We start from the raw sequence: 21,898 nt of genomic DNA on the forward strand, positions 1-21,898 counted from the left end.
AAAATGGATTAATCCAATTCTCACAGCAATATAACTCAAAGTACCCATAGTAGTAGAATCAAAATTCAATTTTTATAATAATTAAAAACAGTTCAGCTAGAACATGCAATAATTCAAAATTTTCTTTTAAAATAATTAATTTTGAATGTCAAGTAAAAATAATTAATGTTATAATGGAATAAATTAATAATTTCACAATAATAAAACATTATTATAAAATGTTCAAAAATTCATGATTGCAAAATGAAATAAATTTAAATAAAATAAATCAAATAAAATTCATGATTGCAAAATTAAATAAAATTAATCAAATAAAATTCATGATAGCAAAATGAAATATCTCTTCTGTAATGAACAGCAGTTCACTTGGAGGATCTATTACTCGATTGTGAACTAACCGCGGAATGAACCGCATTCGATCGGAACTTGAAGCGAACGTCAATAGGAATAGAATAGTGGAGTGGAGCCTGGAGTGGTGGAGCGGGGGTGGAGTGGAGCGATCAGATCCGAGTACAGTGAATACGAAACGAAAACAGTGGTCTGGTCTGGCAACTAATTTGGAGCATTTACCTTTTTTGTCGAGTGCCAAGTGAACATTCTGTAATCTACATTTCTTGCTCCCATCATCTGACGATGGATCTGGGCCTTGGCCTGGCTGAAACCATGAAAAACATTGTGGCCAAAGGCATTCAGACTGAAATGGCTTCCTCGTACGCTCCCGGTTCAGGTTATGTTACCGAAAAATTATATATGCTTCTGCAATTGTATTTACAAAATAAAGGATGGAATCCTTCGGTAGAATTATTGCAGTGTTTTACGGAACTGAAAGAAGCATCATTATTGCCAAGTGCAAACTATTTACAGTGAGTATTGGACATCTTTGTTGTCTGTTTTTGCGTTCGTAGGCTACGTTATTTTTTATTTACATTGATTATGAGCGTAATTTTATTTGACAATTACTAATTATATTTAGTTTTACACGTCAAAATTGACTTTTGGTTTCAAATTAAGTTTTAATTTAAATAAATGATTGAAATAAGATTATCAATCGTTATTATAAAATTTATTTTAATAGACGAACGTACTTTTTGGACTAGCCAAAAGTCCTTTTTGACTAGAGATCTAATCTAAATTAAATACAGAATAATTCTTTATTAAATATTTCAATTATTGAAATACGGTATTGATTCCAATTTGAATTCTTTTCATGCAATAGATTATCATACTTTAAAGCTATCCTGTCTTGACAGGTTTATTTTATATTTTAATCATTCACTTTTTAACGTTTTCATGAATGTTGGTTAGCGTGACAAGAGTAGACTATACTGTAGGCGGGATTTATGATTATAATTTTCTTATCTCTGTTTTAAGATTTAAGTTGATTGTATATTATTATTTCAATATTAAAAAATCATTGTTTCATTGGATAGGCTATGTCCTAGCGCGTTTGCCTGTAGATAATTTAATTTGGATGTAAGGTTACTTTATGGTATCCCTATAGGTTTATCTCATTATGGTAGTTTGTAGTAAATGTTAAGAAATGTTTTGTAGTAATGTTGGTGAGGAATGTTAAGCTATGAATTTTGACGCTTGTAAAGGAATACTTGTCGTTTTTGACTGAATACAAGCTTAAGTTTAATAACTTATCACACAGATTGTGCCAAGAAAAACAATTATTAAAACAATGGCTTATCAGAAACCCGACCAAACAATAAATCGGTAGGCCTATTTGGATCAGTTTTTGATGAGAATACTTATTTTACTTGTGTAGTATTTACCAGCAGCCAGGGCTTCGGGAACCGTCCTTTCATCTTCCCTTTTGTAGGGGACGTTTATCACCTTATGGTCTGTAAGTAGGCCTATGCTCCTCTACAAAATCGTCTAAGCTTTTGTACGATCTCATGCGTAGGTAGTGCTTTAGATTCTTAGTGAAAGCTTTTGTGTTGGCAGCTTGTTATAGAGGAGAGGTCCGGTGTACATGGAACCTTCTGTGCTTGATACCTACTTGATACTTGAGGTCGTTGCCCAGGACTGGGGTTTCCAGATCGGCAGTGTCATTTCAGAAGTAGTAATAACCACAAAATGGTCATTCGTGTAGTGGAGGAGCAGCCACCCAAAAAGAGGCATCTCATCCCACTCCTGTAGGGAATACAGAGGCCTATCTAGCAGCCCATTTCTTACTGCAGCACAGAACTCCATATATCGCATGTCTTGCACCTCCCTGGGCAGTGTGTTGAAAAGTCGAATGGCCTGAGCAGGAAAACTGCTGTAGGTCCCCGCCAGTCTGCATCGAGGTGATTCCAGTTTGGCAGCATGTCGAGTGTTGTGGCTGTGTATGTCACTCCGCTTGAGTAGTTTATCTTGATTTTTCTTGACATACAACATCTTGACCTTCTTCATCCATTACCCTTACTTGTAGGATCGATGGCGTCATGTCATGAATAAAAAGAAATAAAAAATATAAACACTAAATTTATCAAGATGGCAGTGATCAAGTTCAGATCAAAAACTTTTTCATAATTATGAGGTCTTGCTATTTAACGTAATGGCACTTTAGCCAGATAACATTTGAGACAGGTCATCATTCACATATTCCCGTACATCGTAAACAGCCCTGGTTCTCAGGAAGCCGGTCACAACTCTTTTGAACACGCTGAGCTCCAACTGCTGCTTCACCTCTGCAGGCAGCCTGTTGAAGTAGCGTAGCGCTGAACTCCTATAGCATACACAGGATCTCTGGAGGCGCACCCTGGGGACGTCAAACAGCTCTCGATGCCTAGTGTTGTGGTGATGCACATCATTCCGAGTCAACAAATTTTGTTGATTCTTCTTCACGTAAATGAGGCAAAGAATGAGGAAGTGGCTGATTACAGCTAGAATACCCAGCCTAGCAAAAATGGTCTTGCAATTAGCAAGATGTTCGCTTCCAGTAATGATCCTGGTGGCCCATTTTTGCAGTTTCAGTATGTCCATAATCTTGGCTGAGTGACCCCACATGAGTAGACCGTAGGAGATATGCCAGTGGAAAAGTGCATGATACACCATGACCAAATATGCCTCCGTCACGTGTCCCCTCAGTTTGAGCAAAAGGAAACAGATTCGGGACAGTCTCTTGGTCACTTGCTGGATGTCGCTGGCCCAGCTGAGCTTTGAATCCAGCATAAAGCCCAGCAGCTTCACAGGTTCCTGATCATGAGGCAGATTTCGCGACAAACTGGATAGACCTCTGGAGTCTATGCTGTGGGAGTCTATGTTGTTTGTTCCTAGTATTGTAACTATGCCGGTCTGAGTACATGAGTTGATCTCTTCATCTGGATGATGGATTCCAGAATTAACATTAGTGAATTTGTATTTTACGAAGAGGGCTCTGCAGTGCTCAATCCTGTCAACTCCTAGCATGGTTCTTGCAGCCCTCTTTTGTACCCGCAGTATCCTCACCAGGTTTGCTTGAGCTGAGGATCCTCAGGTAGTTATGCCATATCTAAGGTGTGAGGCGAAGATTGAGTGATAGGTAACAAAAGCTGTGCCTTAGTCGGAAATATATCGTATTCTTTTGATTACGTAGACTGCTGAATATATTTTTATATCGTAGGGCATGCATCTGTGTGAGCTAGATTTTTGTGCTTGGAAAAGTTCTTTCTGATACGGTGTCACAACTTATTTCCTTCCGACAATGTGTCTCAGCTTTCTGAGTGGGTAGATCACCCGAGATAGCATGCTTCAAAGGACTTGATGCCAGCGCCACACTCTCGCCAAGCTATTTGCCAAATTTCTGGCCGAGCGGCTGGCTCTATACGGGTGGAGTGGTGGCGAGCGGCAGCATAGTAGCTATCCACACTCTCGCGCTTGTCATTTGTAATCACTTGACAAGAGTTTGGAACCGGCATGACATATGCTGGTTCCACCTCAACTTGCTGTCCACCCAAAAGCCAAGCAGTTTCACTGGCTCGAACTCTGCAGATTTCTTTAAGGAGCAGATTAAAAGTTTGTTTTCTCTTTATTCAGCTTCTGTTTGCAGAAAACCAGGCCTTAGCGTGTTCAGTTGTTCAACCGACCTTCTGATGCTTGATCAATAGTTTTTACTCTAGCAGTCAGTGTGGTGTCGTTTGCAAAGAGGATGGTCCCCTGGCGTGGTTGTGGCTATCTGAAAAGTCGTTCATGAGCGGGATGAAAAGCAGAGGGCCTAACACAGAACCCTGTGGTCACACACGTCGAACACCTGAAGTGAGCTCTTGATTTTATTTAAGTTTACCCTGGACACCGTATTTCTGTAATTTTCCAATCCATATACAGTGTCATAGGCACACAATCAAAAGTTTTACTTGGATCACATAAACTTGTGATTGCTAGAGAATAAAGTGCAAGAAATATCATAAGTCATGAAATATCATAAATAGCTCAAAGTCAGTATTTTACTTGCTAGGGCAAGTAGATCAATAGCTATTGATGGACAATTTCTGAAACCATATTGAGACTGAGATAGATGATTATTCTTCACAACTAGGTTAGTTAGTTTTTAGGGGTTTAGTTAGTCAGTTGGGATTTGGTTTGTCGATTTGCTCTGGTCATAACTTAACGCACTGTAGACTTCTATGTTCTTTATCTTTGGCTACCTAAAACTGCATTCTATATATATAATTACATTATATAAACTTTTAGGTTTGGTCAATTAACGGGCATATGGCAGCTTTGCTTTGCGTCTGCAATACCTTTTGCAAAGTTATACGGCAAACTTGTATACTTATACTTGCAAACTTATTATTCACAGTTTCAATTTTCTGCTAATATTCAATTTTTTGTTTCCAGGATGATGGCTAGTAGAGTGACTTTGGACAACCAAGGCAGATTGGTTCTCAGAGAAAATGGCAAAATAATCCTACCTTTTGAGCACTTTGCCAACGCTGTCATGCTGAAGCACATGAATGGACCCCATGGTCTTCATCTGGGAATAGAGGGCACCGTTCGAGCTGTAAGCTTCTTTTCAAAAAAAAAAAAAAATATATATATATATATAGTACTCTCAATTCATAATGCTGTAAGTTATATTGCATAATATTGCTTGGAGTGCCAGGCTTCAATTTTCAGTCTTCTTCAAAAATGAGAACACAAATCCTGCACGATGTCGAAACCACTTCGATTTTTCGAAACCGTCGAAACCACTTCCATTTCAATAATCAACATATATATGAATTTAATCTCATTCAATTTTACCAAAATTATAGAAAACATAATAAAATGTAGTAATAGCCTAATTGTTCATGTTACAATAAACAAGAGTTTTTTACTTTCCGTGCCCTATTACCATAAGTAAGGAAAGTATCGCATTCATTGGTGTTTGGGTATTGGTCTGTGTGTATGTGTGTGTGTGTGTGTGTGTGTGTGTGTGTGTGTACACGATATCTCATCTCCCAATCAACGGAATGACTTGAAATTTGTAACTTAAGGTCCTTATAGTATAAGGATCCGACACAAACAATTTCGATCAAATGCAATTCAAGATGGCGGCTAAAATGGCAAAAATGTTGTCAAAAACAGGGTTTTTCGCGATTCTCTCGAAAATGGCTCCAATGATTTTAATCAAATTTATTCCTAAAATAGTCATTGATAAGCTATATCAACTGCCACAAGTCCTATATCTGTAAAAAATTCAGGAGCTCCGCCCCATCTATGCAAAGTTTGATTTTGGATTTCCAATTATCAGGTCTCAGATATAATTCAAACGAAAAATTTTGAGTGGAAAAGATCGAGCATGAAAATCTCTTCAATTAACGTCCAGTAACATTTTCACCTAAAATTGAAAATAAGCTTGAAATTTTAGAAAATGTGATTATTCAATTGCAAACTGTTGGCAACTGTTGATTCTATTGAATCATTCACTATGAAGAGATAGCAGATCTCGTGTGTATCCAGCGTTATTGTCCTGTCACCAGCTGGCTCAGATCTTTGAATAGTAGACTCTTGAGATGCGCGTGAACACTAGCGTCAGGTGATCAATTTTCATAACGGCAAGGAAAGTTGTGTGAGTGCGCCACACCAGATTTTTAATAATTTTTTGTAGCCTATTAGAAAAATAACTCATGGATCTAGTTATAACAGAGACTACTCAATAAATCTAGATATAGGCCTAATACGCTACGTGTTTTAACATGAATTGTGTATATCAACAGGTGATGGACTCTTACACAATTGGTCGAGAAAACTTTGGGATGGAAAAAGAGTTCATAATTGAGGTGGTGCAGAACTGCCCGAATCCAGCATGTCGCTATTACAAAACGCAGCTCGAGTTGTCGCACAACAAGCCTACCTACATTCAAGATCAGCCTGGTAAGATTCAAAATTCATTCGCTATAGCCTAAATTCAGGATCAGATATATGATTGTGTTGGAATATCATTACATAAGAAAAATCCATATGACGAAATGAAAAAATATTGAGCACAAGCCTACCTACATTCAAGATTAGCCTGGTAAGATTCAAAATTCATTCGCTATAGCCTAAATTCAGGATCAGATATAATTATGTCGGAATATCAATTCATAAGAAATATCCACATGACGAAATGAAGAAAAAATTGAGCACTTAGATATAATATAATTATCCTTGGAACTCTGAACAGAATTAGAATTTCAAGCTCGGTCGTTCCAGTGGTGGAATTTTAAATCCATATCTACGCAAAGCTTTTATACTCTAGCCCAACCTCTGTAATAAATTTGAAGGTGTTTTGTTCATTTGTTGTGGAAAAAGCGCAGAAAACCAACCGATTTTGGGCGTATCTTCGGCATCACTTTGAAGCACTCTTAACAAAACATTTTTACACCTTAACTTAGCCTGCCTGTGCACCTAATTTGAACATTTTCTCTCAATTAGTTCTTAAAAAAGCATAGGAAACTCTGAAACCCTGATAATTTCGGACGTATCTATGGCGAAATTTTGAAGTATTCTCAAGACAAAACTATTAGCATGACCTATTCCACCCTCTAGGTTTCCTAATAATTGCGAAGTATTGCTACAACGCGGACTAGCTACAGTCGGATATGGGTCGGGGTCAGTAGCCGTACTGACAGGTGGAGTTACCGGACCTACACTTCTCCCTCTATCCTGATTCTTTACCCTCTGCTTCTTTCGCGAGATTTTTACTTTCAGGGGAAGAGTGTTTGCCCGTGCCGTTGCTGGCCGATTCGGCCCTCGGCCTTTGGAATACAGGGTGGGTTTTAAGGGATATTAAGATAACCCTACACAAGGAGACGGATCTGACTATCAGATCCCTACCAATAATTCTATCTATAAAGGTAGTACGCAATCTGAACCAACTGCGAATTGACGGCGAGCAAGCTGTACCTGCAAGCCGGGATGTGGTTTAGAGAATAGGGTGCAGGGTATGAGGTATAAGGTATAAGGTATAGGGAACAGAGAATCAATAATAAGATTATTATTCTCTACAGCAAATAAATATCTGCTCAATAATCCGCAATCTGAGAATTGCGCTCTAGCTTTCAGCAAGCTGGACCTGCTAGCTAAATACAGTATATCAATTTCAATTATGTGGTAATTAAAGTTTGGAGGATAAGGTTTTAGGTGTTGGATTTCTGAATCGCGAGCCTGCAGCTGCGAAAGGATTTTCAGCAATTCTGAAACTGCTAAACAGGATTTCCACGCTAATCTGATGACTGCGTGCCGGTTATTAAGAGCCAATCTGTGACTGCCCTTAAGGGTATGGGAATCACTCTCAATCGTCCGAAACGCTTTTAAATTAATAGTCAGTATGTCGACTATTATGAGAGGATAGAAAAGATTTTTCACAGACACAGTCTGTAGAATAATATCGGGAAGACAACAGTCTGTCGTTGTCAGGATAGGAAAGGATTTTTCCAGGATTTCCCCAAGGAAAATATCGAGTCAGAGACTCCTAATTCAGGAAAAGATTTCAATAGACTTTTCCAAGTAATTGTCAGTCTAAGGACTACCAAAAGATCGATCTCTAATTTGCAACTGAGATCACGGGAAAATTCGTGAATTTTCCACAGGTAAAGCCAGCAAATAATATTTGCTATTAAAGAAGACAGGTTTCTCAGAATTTTAGAAAGGATTCGCGGGTCTGAAAACCCGCGATTAGGACGATCTCGAATCTGGAACTGAGATCAGGAAGGATTTTAACACAGGAAGAATTAAGAGAAAGAAAGAGAAAGGATGCCGCAGTCTAGAAACTTCGGCGAGGAAGTCCTCAAGCTGTACCTGAGAGCTAGAAGGATTTTAGAATAGGGAAGTGAAGAGAAAGAAAGAGAAAGGACGTCGCAGTCTACCAACTTCGACAAGGACGAACTCAAGCTGTACCTGAGTTCTCTAGGAAATGATTGGAATTTTCCTACTTGGAATTACAGCAAGTCAGAAACTGCTAAGAAAAGTTAAAATACTGGGCCACTCTATAGTATGAAAACTAAGCAAGGAAAATTTACCATAAATGATAATAACCTCTCTACAAGGATAAAAATTAATCGAGAAAACTTTTCTCAAAAGGGACAGGGATTTTCCCACAAGAATAAAAATTAATTGAGAAAAACTATTCTTAAAAAGGACAGGGATTTCCCTACAAGAATAAAAATTCAATGGAGAAAAATTACTCTTTAAACTAAAGGCCACCTTACTACAGAGAAGGAAAAATATACGGACTACCAGTCCTGACATACGATTACCTGAATCGACGTGGATACTGATACGGAGAATAGCGAACCGATTCCCACTTCCCGTATTATAATTAAAAACGTCGTGAAGCGACAGAGTCGAGACTTATAAATTAAGTACCCAAAAATAACCCGCTATAAGAGCCTAGCTAAATTTCCCACTCAACTATTTGTAAAACAAACTTGAGATCCCTTGCAGGTTGGTTGCAAAACCAAAGATAATTCGTTCACCCCCAGTGATACGAATTTAGGAAAACTAACCAACAAGAAAGAAAATCCCCCAGGAAGTTCTATCTTCAAATACAGTCGGCAATTCGACATACAATATTCCATTCACTAAAACACAGAATGGAATATTAACCCACTAATACACCACTATTAGGAGCGCCGCTCGGAACGCAGCCGTACACAAACCGTTCACCGAACAACTGCCTTCTCTCTCGTCCTCTTGGAGCTGCACCGGGTCGCTGAAAATTAGGAGGCCGGGGGAAAAGAGCTTCCTGACCAATGAGAGTCTGAAAAGACGATCACGCCACTGGTCATGTGACGGGGTTTTGACTCAGCTGCTCCTGATGCTAAGGGTGCAGCAAATGATGACAATACTGCTGATTCATATAGTAGATTAGGCCGGTAAACAATATTTCTATTCCAGAAATTTCATGAAGAGCGATACCGACTCAACTCGGTAGCCGAGTGGTAAACAAGATCTGGAAATATCTGGTTAGATGAATCCGCTGCTGATGATTTAAAGGGGTTGACGGCGATGGTGATAATGTGCATGTACACAACTGCAAATCTAACAAAATATCTGGAAGTCGATCCTATTCCTATTCTAAAACAGAATAAATTCGCTAAATTATGCATTAGTCGACGGCTCTCCATCCGTCACAAAAATTCACTTTGTGACACCCCACTCCTACTAAGGAGGGGGGGGGGTTGGCGATGAGAAGAAAATACAGCATCCGAGGCACCGGTTGACTCCTCGAAGCTGAAAAGAAGAATAATTAGTGCAGTAGGTCAGGCTCCCCAAGCCACAAGATAAGCATGACCTAACGCTGAAAAAGAAACAACCTGTTGCTCCAACTATTGTAACAGCAGTTAGCAATAGACCTCATCGCTTGTTACCTCCCGATAACACCGATAACGACAGCCCCTGGCTGAAAGCAGCTGTATAATAATCTGAAAGGAAAGGAAAAGTAAAACGGCGGCGCAGAACCTGTGAAAAATGAAAAGAAAAAAGAGAAAAAGATGAAAGATGAAAAGAGTACCATACACCCCTCATATGGAACACATTACAGATCTACCTAATCAATACAGTACTGTTTCTACACTCGAGCGCCTTGAAACGCACATTCGGCAACCCATCAGCAATACTACCTATTTCTTTCGCTCTTCTTCGTCGGCCCCTATACCGTTGAAAACTGTAATACGATAAATTATTATCAAAGTCATTCACCCCTGATCTCTTTGCCACGGATCGGGTTTTCAATTCTCCTTTCCCACTAAATTTGCTACCGCTACGGCGATTTCCAATTGAATAAGTTGTACTACAACCTGAGTTAGCTCTGTTCAACTCGCCCCCCTCTCTATGAGGAAAACGTGACAGTACATCCCGTACCACAACCTTACCCTGCCTATTCTCAATATTTAAAGCATTCCCCTGCTTCTCTATATTTCTAGGACAAGTATAAAGTTCAATAGATTCAACTCTTCTATGGAGTTTTACTTTTTTCCCGCTTACAGGAGCTTGTTCAGAGATAGGTGAAAACTTTTCAAGTTTTCTTACAGGGGGTTTTTCTACCTTCTCCATCCCGGAGACAACTGATAATTTTCCCTCATCATCCCTACTCCTTAAGCGAATACCATGAGGCTGTAACTCTATTACAGCTCTCATATCACGGAGATTTTTCAACCCTAAAACCATTCGCGAACTTATATTAGGTGTGATAGATACCTTCCAATTATAATTTTTCCCACAAACGATAACCGGTAATATGGGCTCCCCCTCTACTCCAAGACGGTTAGCTACTTCAGAAGAGATAAATGTTTTATCTGTCGTCGTATCAATTGAAGCATTGAGATCCATTCCACCTACTCCCACATGGACATAAATCCCACCTCCATCACTCTCACTCTCCCGTCTCTCGCTAGCTACTGTAGCAACTTTTGAAATACAATACTTAGACATCCCTTCACGCTTAAAGCTACCTGTTACTCCATTATCTACTATACTAGGTTCCCACTCTACAATTCTATTACGCATTTGAATATTCATATTATGATGCTTCATAAATGACATACCCAATGACACATCGTGGGAAAGCCCCTCTACAACTACCGGTTGAAATGAAACTAAAATATTTTCTATTTTTAAGTTAGTTATAATTTTTGTGGAAAAATTATTATACTTCCCATTAGTTAATACTTCATGGTGACTACACTTTTCTTTCCTAACACACCCTACTTGCTCTAACACTTTAAGAGCTTTTCCGCTAATACAGGATACCTCTACTCCCATATCTAACAGTGCAATAAATTTTTTCCCTGCAATTTCTACATCAATAAAAATGCGCTCATCCCCCAACATTGATCTCGTATCTAAAACACGTGATAACTTCACTACAGCGATTCCTGATACCTTATTGGTTTGTGAGACACATTCACAATAATCAAAAATTTCTTTACACTTTTGACAACTAGAAATTTCGGGACAATTCGACTTCCAATGCCCTACTTTATCACAATTCCAACACTTAGGCTCTTGGATTTCTCCTACCTTATTTTCTCGCGTTTTCAGTGCGGCTTTAGACTGAAAATCACTCCGTTTTTGTTCTTCACTTTTCGTGTTTTTCAGAGATAACCTCCCGTTTTTCTCTTCAGCACGAATCGCCTCATACTCTCTGGTTACATCTAACAACTCATCTACATTTTTAACCCCTACACTACGAACATATAATTTATACCTCGGTAATAAATTCAAATACAATCTTTGAAGCATCCTATCCCCCTCATAACTACCTAACCGTCTCATTAAGGTAAGCAAGGCTTCGGCATACTCATCAGCCGGTTCGCCCTCCCTCTGCTTCCTTGCAATGATCTGACTCTCAAGGTCGTTACTATAAGAATGGGGATAATAACGGAGTTTAAATGCCTCTACAAAATCAGCCCACGTCCTCCACTGGGAGCGACGATTCCGCATCCAAAGTAGGGCCCCTCCCTCCATCAGCTCCGGCAAGGCTATAAGAGATTGCTCCCCAGAGATCCCATATGCGCCCTGGAGTTCCGCGAGCCTCTCGATGAAACTGGGAGCATCCGATACACCATCAAAATGTAAATTCCAACTTCTTACCTTGTCGCAGACTTCTCCCTGACTATACGTGCCTGAAGAGCGGGACAGTGCCGGCTCTGTACCTGGTTGAGAGGCAGCAGCGGTCCGGGATCGAAGGTGCTCGACAATCCTCCTCCTCAGCTCCTTCACAGTCCCCGCTGCCGACAGGCCGAGACTCTCTAGGTAGCCGACCGCTTCCTCCTTATTCAGCCGATACACCCACGACACTCTGGGGTCGGCTTCGCGTTCCGCGAGGTCCTCCCGGCGGACCGCCTGTACGACTTCATCATCCTGATGAGTAGTCTCTTCGTGTACACTCATCGCGGATTGGGATTCACCTAAACCCTCTTCGCGATTTTCTTGGGCGCCAGACGTCTTAGCCCCACGATGGGAGACGTCAGTTTTATTAGCATGACCTATTCCACCCTCTAGGTTTCCTAATAATTGCGAAGTATTGCTACAACGCGGACTAGCTACAGTCGGATATGGGTCGGGGTCAGTAGCCGTACTGACAGGTGGAGTTACCGGACCTACACTTCTCCCTCTATCCTGATTCTTTACCCTCTGCTTCTTTCGCGAGATTTTTACTTTCAGGGGAAGAGTGTTTGCCCGTGCCGTTGCTGGCCGATTCGGCCCTCGGCCTTTGGAATACAGGGTGGGTTTTAAGGGATATTAAGATAACCCTACACAAGGAGACGGATCTGACTATCAGATCCCTACCAATAATTCTATCTATAAAGGTAGTACGCAATCTGAACCAACTGCGAATTGACGGCGAGCAAGCTGTACCTGCAAGCCCGGGATGTGGTTTAGAGAATAGGGTGCAGGGTATGAGGTATAAGGTATAAGGTATAGGGAACAGAGAATCAATAATAAGATTATTATTCTCTACAGCAAATAAATATCTGCTCAATAATCCGCAATCTGAGAATTGCGCTCTAGCTTTCAGCAAGCTGGACCTGCTAGCTAAATACAGTATATCAATTTCAATTATGTGGTAATTAAAGTTTGGAGGATAAGGTTTTAGGTGTTGGATTTCTGAATCGCGAGCCTGCAGCTGCGAAAGGATTTTCAGCAATTCTGAAACTGCTAAACAGGATTTCCACGCTAATCTGATGACTGCGTGCCGGTTATTAAGAGCCAATCTGTGACTGCCCTTAAGGGTATGGGAATCACTCTCAATCGTCCGAAACGCTTTTAATTAATAGTCAGTATGTCGACTATTATGAGAGGATAGAAAAGATTTTTCACAGACACAGTCTGTAGAATAATATCGGGAAGACAACAGTCTGTCGTTGTCAGGATAGGAAAGGATTTTTCCAGGATTTCCCCAAGGAAAATATCGAGTCAGAGACTCCTAATTCAGGAAAAGATTTCAATAGACTTTTCCAAGTAATTGTCAGTCTAAGGACTACCAAAAGATCGATCTCTAATTTGCAACTGAGATCACGGGAAAATTCGTGAATTTTCCACAGGTAAAGCCAGCAAATAATATTTGCTATTAAAGAAGACAGGTTTCTCAGAATTTTAGAAAGGATTCGCGGGTCTGAAAACCCGCGATTAGGACGATCTCGAATCTGGAACTGAGATCAGGAAGGATTTTAACACAGGAAGAATTAAGAGAAAGAAAGAGAAAGGATGCCGCAGTCTAGAAACTTCGGCGAGGAAGTCCTCAAGCTGTACCTGAGAGCTAGAAGGATTTTAGAATAGGGAAAGTGAAGAGAAAGAAAGAGAAAGGACGTCGCAGTCTACCAACTTCGACAAGGACGAACTCAAGCTGTACCTGAGTTCTCTAGGAAATGATTGGAATTTTCCTACTTGGAATTACAGCAAGTCAGAAACTGCTAAGAAAAGTTAAAATACTGGGCCACTCTATAGTATGAAAACTAAGCAAGGAAAATTTACCATAAATGATAATAACCTCTCTACAAGGATAAAAATTAATCGAGAAAACTTTTCTCAAAAGGGACAGGGATTTTCCCACAAGAATAAAAATTAATTGAGAAAAACTATTCTTAAAAAGGACAGGGATTTCCCTACAAGAATAAAAATTCAATGGAGAAAAATTACTCTTTAAACTAAAGGCCACCTTACTACAGAGAAGGAAAAATATACGGACTACCAGTCCTGACATACGATTACCTGAATCGACGTGGATACTGATACGGAGAATAGCGAACCGATTCCCACTTCCCGTATTATAATTAAAAACGTCGTGAAGCGACAGAGTCGAGACTTATAAATTAAGTACCCAAAAATAACCCGCTATAAGAGCCTAGCTAAATTTCCCACTCAACTATTTGTAAAACAAACTTGAGATCCCTTGCAGGTTGGTTGCAAAACCAAAGATAATTCGTTCACCCCCAGTGATACGAATTTAGGAAAACTAACCAACAAGAAAGAAAATCCCCCAGGAAGTTCTATCTTCAAATACAGTCGGCAATTCGACATACAATATTCCATTCACTAAAACACAGAATGGAATATTAACCCACTAATACACCACTATTAGGAGCGCCGCTCGGAACGCAGCCGTACACAAACCCGTTCACCGAACAACTGCCTTCTCTCTCGTCCTCTTGGAGCTGCACCGGGTCGCTGAAAATTAGGAGGCCGGGGGAAAAGAGCTTCCTGACCAATGAGAGTCTGAAAAGACGATCACGCCACTGGTCATGTGACGGGGTTTTGACTCAGCTGCTCCTGATGCTAAGGGTGCAGCAAATGATGACAATACTGCTGATTCATATAGTAGATTAGGCCGGTAAACAATATTTCTATTCCAGAAATTTCATGAAGAGCGATACCGACTCAACTCGGTAGCCGAGTGGTAAACAAGATCTGGAAATATCTGGTTAGATGAATCCGCTGCTGATGATTTAAAGGGGTTGACGGCGATGGTGATAATGTGCATGTACACAACTGCAAATCTAACAAAATATATCTGGAAGTCGATCCTATTCCTATTCTAAAACAGAATAAATTCGCTAAATTATGCATTAGTCGACGGCTCTCCATCCGTCACAAAAATTCACTTTGTGACAAAACATTTAAACTTCAACTGAGTTGTACCAAAATTATATATTCTCTGTTCATCTGTTCTCAGTAAACAAACAAAAACAAGATGAACAACAGAAAAACGCTTTATATAATTTTTTGTTTATAACATGAGTTTTTATTGTATTGGCAAAGCGAGAAATGCTCAATTAAAAATCATTTCTATTAATTACTAGTATAAATTAATTAAGTTATTTTAGTGTCTAAAAGGAAAAGGATACTAGTGATTCTCTGTAATTAACTTTCAACTAGCTCTAACAAAATACTTGAATGAAATGATGTGTGCTTCCATGTTTATCATATTATACTTTCTACAGAAAAATAATGAATGAAAGCCTTGTAAAAATGAATATGTTTTGCAGTGGGCGTGTCAGACAGCGGCAGTTCTAGCGACATCTCCGAGGTGGGACTGAGCAAGCTGTCGGCCTCGGGCTCGCGGCAGCAACAACAGCAGCAACAACAACAGGTGGCGCAACAACACCGCCAGTCGCCGCAGCAGCAGCAACAACAGCAACAACAACAGCAGCAGTCTGCCGCTGCGCAACAACGCAAGGTCGCCGACATGTTCAAGGCCAACCTCGAGTCACTCGACAACCTCAGCGATGCCAACAAGGTGCGTTCGCCAACTATTCACTTTGAAGCGAGTGCCTCACATCTGCCAGATCTCAAATTGTCCTATGTATGAACATAACCTAAAAGCCCCCTTCCAATTAGGTTTTAGAGGTAAAAGGAAAAGTTAGGGAGATTAGGCTTTGGAGAGTTGGACTACCATTCTTTTCGATGGGAATGCCTCAGACCTGCGAGATCTCAAACTGTCCTATGTATGAACATAACCTAAAAACCCCCGTCCAATTAGGTTTTAGAGGTAAAAGGAAAAGTTAGGGAGATTAGGCTTTGGAGAATTGGACTACCATTCTTTTCGATGGGAATGCCTCAGACCTGCGAGATCTCAAACTGTCTTATGTATGAACATAACCTAAAAGCCCCCGTCCAATTCGGTTTTAGAGGTAAAAGGAAAAGTTAGGGAGATTAGGCTTTGGATAGTTGGAATACCATTCTTTTCGATGGGAATGCCTCAGATCTGCGAGATTTCAAATTTCCTAGTGTATGAACATAACCTACAAGGCTCTGTTCAATTAGATTTTAAAGGTAAAAGGAAATTTTAAGAGAGGTTAGGCTTTGGTTTTTACATGGCTATTTATGTCAATATCATGTGAAATGTTTTGATAACTTTGGATATCACAAAGTTGAAATGCTCTCACATTTACAATATTGCACATATGAATGACATCCCACTTTCTAGTGGATAGGATGTAAGGAATACTCACATTTCAACTCCTTCCTTCTCAAATCAATACCATTGGCTGTAGCCATGACGATAAAATCGCTACTCACTCATTATCCTCATCATTATCTCTCATCCTCATAGTAAATTTCACTAAAGGAAATAATGTAAGAGGTTTATTTGATGATGTCCTCTGGCAAAGATTCTTGTGATGGTAATGAGATGAGAGTTGAAATAATTCAATTCAACATATTCTGCACTAGGAATCGATCTCATAATAGGTAAAGCGATATGTACTGACTTTCTCTTACTTCAAATTCTAACCTTTATAGTAAGATTCACATTATAAAGTGGAGTGACAGGAAGGCATAGTTGCCACTTTCAGTTTTCCACTGCCTCCAATAGTAGATAGCTGTGATTCAAGTTATCCCAGTATAACTGATATACTAATATATCATCATTGATTCATACAATAAGTAGGCTACATAATCAAAATGATGGGGAGAGAAAAAATAAAGTAACCTTGTGCTATTCCTCTCCCAAATTTAGATGAGGTTACACATAGTCCGAAATAGGTTAAGGTTCAATATTATTTATTGGTTCTTTTTATTAATAATCAATCATGATCAAATTTATCTTAATGATCGTTGAGATAGTGTTCATATTATCTCAATTTTTTATATCATATTCACCAAGAAAATCTTTCATGATCCAATACTGTAATACATTATCATGATTGACATTAAATATTCTAATAGCTTATTATATTTAAATATAGTGTACAAGCAATTTGGTGACAGTGAGGAGTTGAGGATGGAGATATCTGTCTTGCCTAATGACAGACAAGGATAGCAAATCATAATCAGATGCTGACTTTATAACCTGAATCTCACTGCAGGTTATGATGGCTCGCCAGTTGAATGCAAGCTATTGCACCATCAGTCTGGGCCAAACAGCCTGTACCAACTCATTACTTGCTCGATTACCTCAATTATTTCAATATCGTTCGGCTGTTGGCTTAAAATATTCCATTTTTAGATATTATAGCTTTGTCAAACAATCTGATTGATTATTTTATTCATGTACATCACCATATATATACTGGCTTATACACTTCTATGCAATAGCTTACAATACAGCAAAATTATAGTTGAATTTACATAATATATTTGAGAGAAATCCACAGAAATGGTAGAAAAGTTTGTTCGACAGTAACAGACTAACTCAACTTCAGAGATAACCTCAGCGATGCTACTGAGGTTCGTTGGTAGAGTAAAAGATAGTAGTTTTGGTTATAGAAGTTCTAACAAACAACCTTAGCTCAATCAATAGGATTAGATGAATGAATAGGAGATACTAATTACTACGTTTTTTACTACTCTAGCAATCTCAGACAACATGTTCTGTCTCCTAAATCACTAAAATAAAATATAGGCTGTTTGAAAACTGTTTCGGTTGCAACTACACTCTTAAAAATTATATCATTGCTCATAACTGCGCTCATTTTATTTCATTTTTTCAATTTTTAATTTGCACTTTATAAAGATGTACGTTTTGTTCATAAACATGTTTATTAGATAGAATTGCTCGACTATTCAAATTTTTCTTGAATATTAGTGCATATTATTTCTTACCAATGAATCATCCCAATTCCTAACTTTCCACAACATTTTTACAGGATCTTCTGGCTGCTCACAATGGATCTTGGACCAGTCATCATGACAGTCATGACTCTAAAAGACATCAGTCATCATCAACTGAAGGTAAAGGACATCTACAAAATCAAGGTATTCTAACTGTTTTTATTTTCATTTTTTGATTTTTCACTGATTGTCACACCGATATTTTACATTTGTATAATATATTAACAGTAGATATTCATTTGTAGATGATAAATCATGTAACATTTCTAGGCTGAACCTTCTCTGAAGCTATTAACTGTTGTATGAATTGGAATAGGGCCAGTTTTGAGAATAATCCTGTTATGCCTCTCTGCTAATTTGAGACTTCTACATAATGGAATATATTAATGAATGTTGAGCCTATATTGATAACTAACTAATCTTGAAAATCACAGAAACTGCTGTTTCATGTGTGGTAGATTTTATGTAAATTCTTGACAGCTGAATTAGGTACAATTATTATTAGTATTTGGCAGTACTCACTCAATAATGACCGATTTTATGTTGCTGTCTTTCAGTTTTTCTGTTCAATTTTGACATACATGTTTCGTTCTAAATCTTTATTATTAATACTCTCGAGTATAATTTACATTATGTTAATTCAATTGAGTGACATTGTAAATCTTCATAAAGAACAATATTTCGTCAAATGTAATGAAGACTAGGCATTGGCTGATTGTTGATCCTTTCTTTGTTTTAGGTAACTTACTTCAACGTCATCATCTTTTTCTCATTCTCTTTCATTTTTTGTAAATCAATATATAACGTTGATTCGTTTTGTAGCTTCAAATAACCTATTATAATTATCATGTGTAAATTCAATATTCAAAAGTGTATTTCTCTGATAGTGAGAAAGCTGTAGGTTGATATAATTTATTAGAGGAAGGATCATGATAGAATATTTCTATTTTTCCAGTTGGACAAGAGAAAATAGTGAGAGCGTTTGCTGAAATAATGAAAAATATGTCTCGAATGAAGTCATGTGTGAGACCTTCCATGTGCAAGCCTTATGGAAAGCAATCTGAATCTTTACAAAAAAGTAAGTAAATATTTTTCTAAATTGTATTCCTTTCTATGAGATACTTCTATAATAAATCATTACAAGATATATCAGTTTTTAAATATATTGCATATCATACAAAAATAAATGTATACATAAAGTTTAAAAGTAAATCAAATAATCTCACTTAGGCTATTAGCTAACTTACACAATAATGAACTCAAACTATGTTTTGAAGATTCTCGACTACTGTCTTATAAAACATTGTCTTTGCATTTTCAGCTCTTTTGGATACAATTCAATTGGTGCAATCTCTTCGCTCATTTTTGCCTCCACCTCATATAGCAGTCAGCAGTTGGAAGAATGAAGACAAGCATAGGTAAGATTGCATTCATTGTATAATTATTTATATTTAGACGTACCAAAAGATTGAAAGTAACATAAATAACAATGATTAACTAACCTGAATGTTATTGTTTGGAATTAATACTAACTTCTATTCTAATCTAGTCTTCTCTTCGGTCTCTTTTATCTTTTATAGGACAGATGTTTGAAGAATTCTTCTGATGTCAACCTAATCTTAATAATAAAATGATCTAATTTGAAAATCGTCCATTCAGATCTTCTATCACTGGATAATCTTGAATCTTCAATCAATTCAAGCTTTTTGGTGAAATTATATTAAATAAAAAGACGTTTTCATTCAAATAAATATTCAATGAAGAAGAACCTATCTTCTTCTACAAATGGATTTTATAAAATAATATATGGAATGATTATAAAAATTAATTTCTTCAATTCTCTTCTGAAAATTTTACAATTTATTGCATGTGTAACTATGCATGATAAATTGATTGAATGTAGGTAAATGTATCGCTAAATTTTAGATTGTAGTGAATGCTTGAAAATTCCACATATTTATCCATACACTAGAATGTTTGTTTTTCAATACTTCTTTAATAAGGTTGAATGTTAGATATTATGAGATCCGTTTCCAGAAATGCATGTGAAGATGTTACATCAAGTTGCTTTAAAATTAATCCTAAATTTCTCGTTTTTCTAATCGTTCTGTGCAGAATGTTTTAAACTGCAATTTTACTTTTAAACTTCATTACTCTCTACTAATCCGTAATTTAGATGTGGGGTAATCAGGCTGCAATGTTTGCACAGTAGTTTCAACAAGCTTAGAATGAAGAATTACATTTACTGACATAATCATTCAATCAATCTCTGAATAAAGAGATTGAGTGATTAGCTAACTCACAAAATACATTAACTACTATAGAATGACTGCCTATTACTAAGATTAGAAAAAATATTAATGTTATATAGCGTAGTAAAAAGGATCCTAAGAGGAGAATAAACTGCATATTTGTAATAAATGAGACTTTTGAATAGAATAATGTATTATTTTCTTTCCTCTTACATGAACTACTAACCAATATTAACAATCGGTAGTCTACATTGTGATGACTATAGAAGGTAATGGAAGAATGAGAAAGATTTAGTGGAATCAGTGGCGTATCCAGAAAAATAATTCGGGCGGGGGATTATAAGATTGGCGTAGAAAGCACCTAAGCTTTGGGGGTTACCAGTGGGTGTGGCGGGTCCGGGGGTTCTCCCCCAGAAAATATTGAGAATATACCGTCCAATTTCCAATAAAAAACTAGCACTCCGTTCTAATTGTCTATACTGGTAGACCGTTACTTTACTATTTCGATTTTCCTTTGAAAATTTCGTAGGTCTATGGGTTTTTTTTTAATAACAAATGGAATGGAATACAACTTTATAAGTCATTCAACTGTTTCAAAAAGTGATGATATTGAAGTATAGTCCAGTCAAGGAAAGGTTATAGAGGGAAAAGTTGAGAAGACAATTTTTGACCCGCAGTTCTGTTTAGGGTAGTAAGGAGGTAAACATATCATAAGTCCCCACACCTACCCCATGTGCTAAGGGTGTGAGGAAGGTACCATTTTTTGGTTTCTCACATAAAACTCAAAAACTATGTATTCTAAGGACTTGACTGTCATATAACAGATTAAAGCTTACATAATTTCCTACAATATTCATTCTACAACTTTTTTTATATATCCTCTAGTTTTCGAGATATCCGCCCTTGAAGGTGTGACATTTTTGAAAAAAAAACATGTTTGCCACCAATTTTTTTCTATTTTTGCTCTTATAACTTTTTAAAACTCGATGGGAAAAAATCCATATTGATTATGAGCTTATAGAGCATTAAATTCTCTTCAATTTGATGTATTATTTCACACTTTTACGAATTTCCCTACACCTTTTGCAGCAGATTTAGTGTTGAGTGTGAAATCTCCACTTTTTCAACAATAGACCAATTGACAAAGGAATTTAAAGGGAATGTTTTAAACAAAATTTTTGACTTTGCAACTTTGTTGAGACTAGTTAGGAGGAGAATATATCAAAAGTCCCCATTCCTAACTCATGTGATAAGGGGATGAGGGTGGTTTAAAAGTTGCATTTTCAGCGTTTTGCTTCCTCACTCATATCTTGAGAACAATGCGTTCAACCGACATAACTAACTATTCAAAAATGAAGCTTGATAAATTCTCTACACTTTTTGTTCGGTGGAATTTTGTGATATTCCCAACAGTTACCAAGATATTCGCTCTTGAAGGTGTGTAATTGTTAAAATAATAGGTTTTTATCCAATGTTTTGTTCTTTCAGGGCTTAGAACTCTCCAACAATGCATCATAAAAACTGATGCTTATAGTAGGTTTGTAGAGCATTGAATTCTCTTTGGAATGATTTATTACTTCACAATTAAAAGTTTTCTATTCATTGTTATAGCAGCTTCAATGTAGGTGGTGAAATTTTCATTGCTGCAACAATTGATC

The 21,898-nt window shown here is 37.8% G+C and overlaps 1 protein-coding gene across 6 annotated transcripts in view; it reads left to right on the plus strand.

Moving 5' to 3' along the window:
- Window positions 1–469: 469 nt before the first annotated feature.
- LOC111047305 (myb-like protein AA) overlaps window positions 470–21,898 on the plus strand; it is a 28,171-nt gene continuing 6,742 nt past the window's right edge. For 2 of the 6 annotated variants that reach the window (XM_039428539.1, XM_039428538.1), the window contains exons 1-7: window positions 470–863; window positions 4,807–4,969; window positions 6,168–6,324; window positions 15,423–15,673; window positions 18,024–18,132; window positions 18,944–19,070; window positions 19,310–19,406. In XM_039428539.1, coding sequence (XP_039284473.1) covers window positions 634–863; window positions 4,807–4,969; window positions 6,168–6,324; window positions 15,423–15,673; window positions 18,024–18,132; window positions 18,944–19,070; window positions 19,310–19,394 — 1,122 coding nt within the window. In that variant the 5' untranslated portion in view covers window positions 470–633 and the 3' untranslated portion in view covers window positions 19,395–19,406. The remainder of the gene's footprint in view (window positions 864–4,806; window positions 4,970–6,167; window positions 6,325–15,422; window positions 15,674–18,023; window positions 18,133–18,943; window positions 19,071–19,309; window positions 19,407–21,898) is intronic. The other 4 variants (XM_039428537.1, XM_039428535.1, XM_039428534.1 and 1 more) reach the window with 3 other exon arrangements.

This window comes from Nilaparvata lugens, chromosome 5, assembly GCF_014356525.2.
Source record: "Nilaparvata lugens isolate BPH chromosome 5, ASM1435652v1, whole genome shotgun sequence".
NCBI lineage: Eukaryota > Metazoa > Arthropoda > Insecta > Hemiptera > Delphacidae > Nilaparvata > Nilaparvata lugens.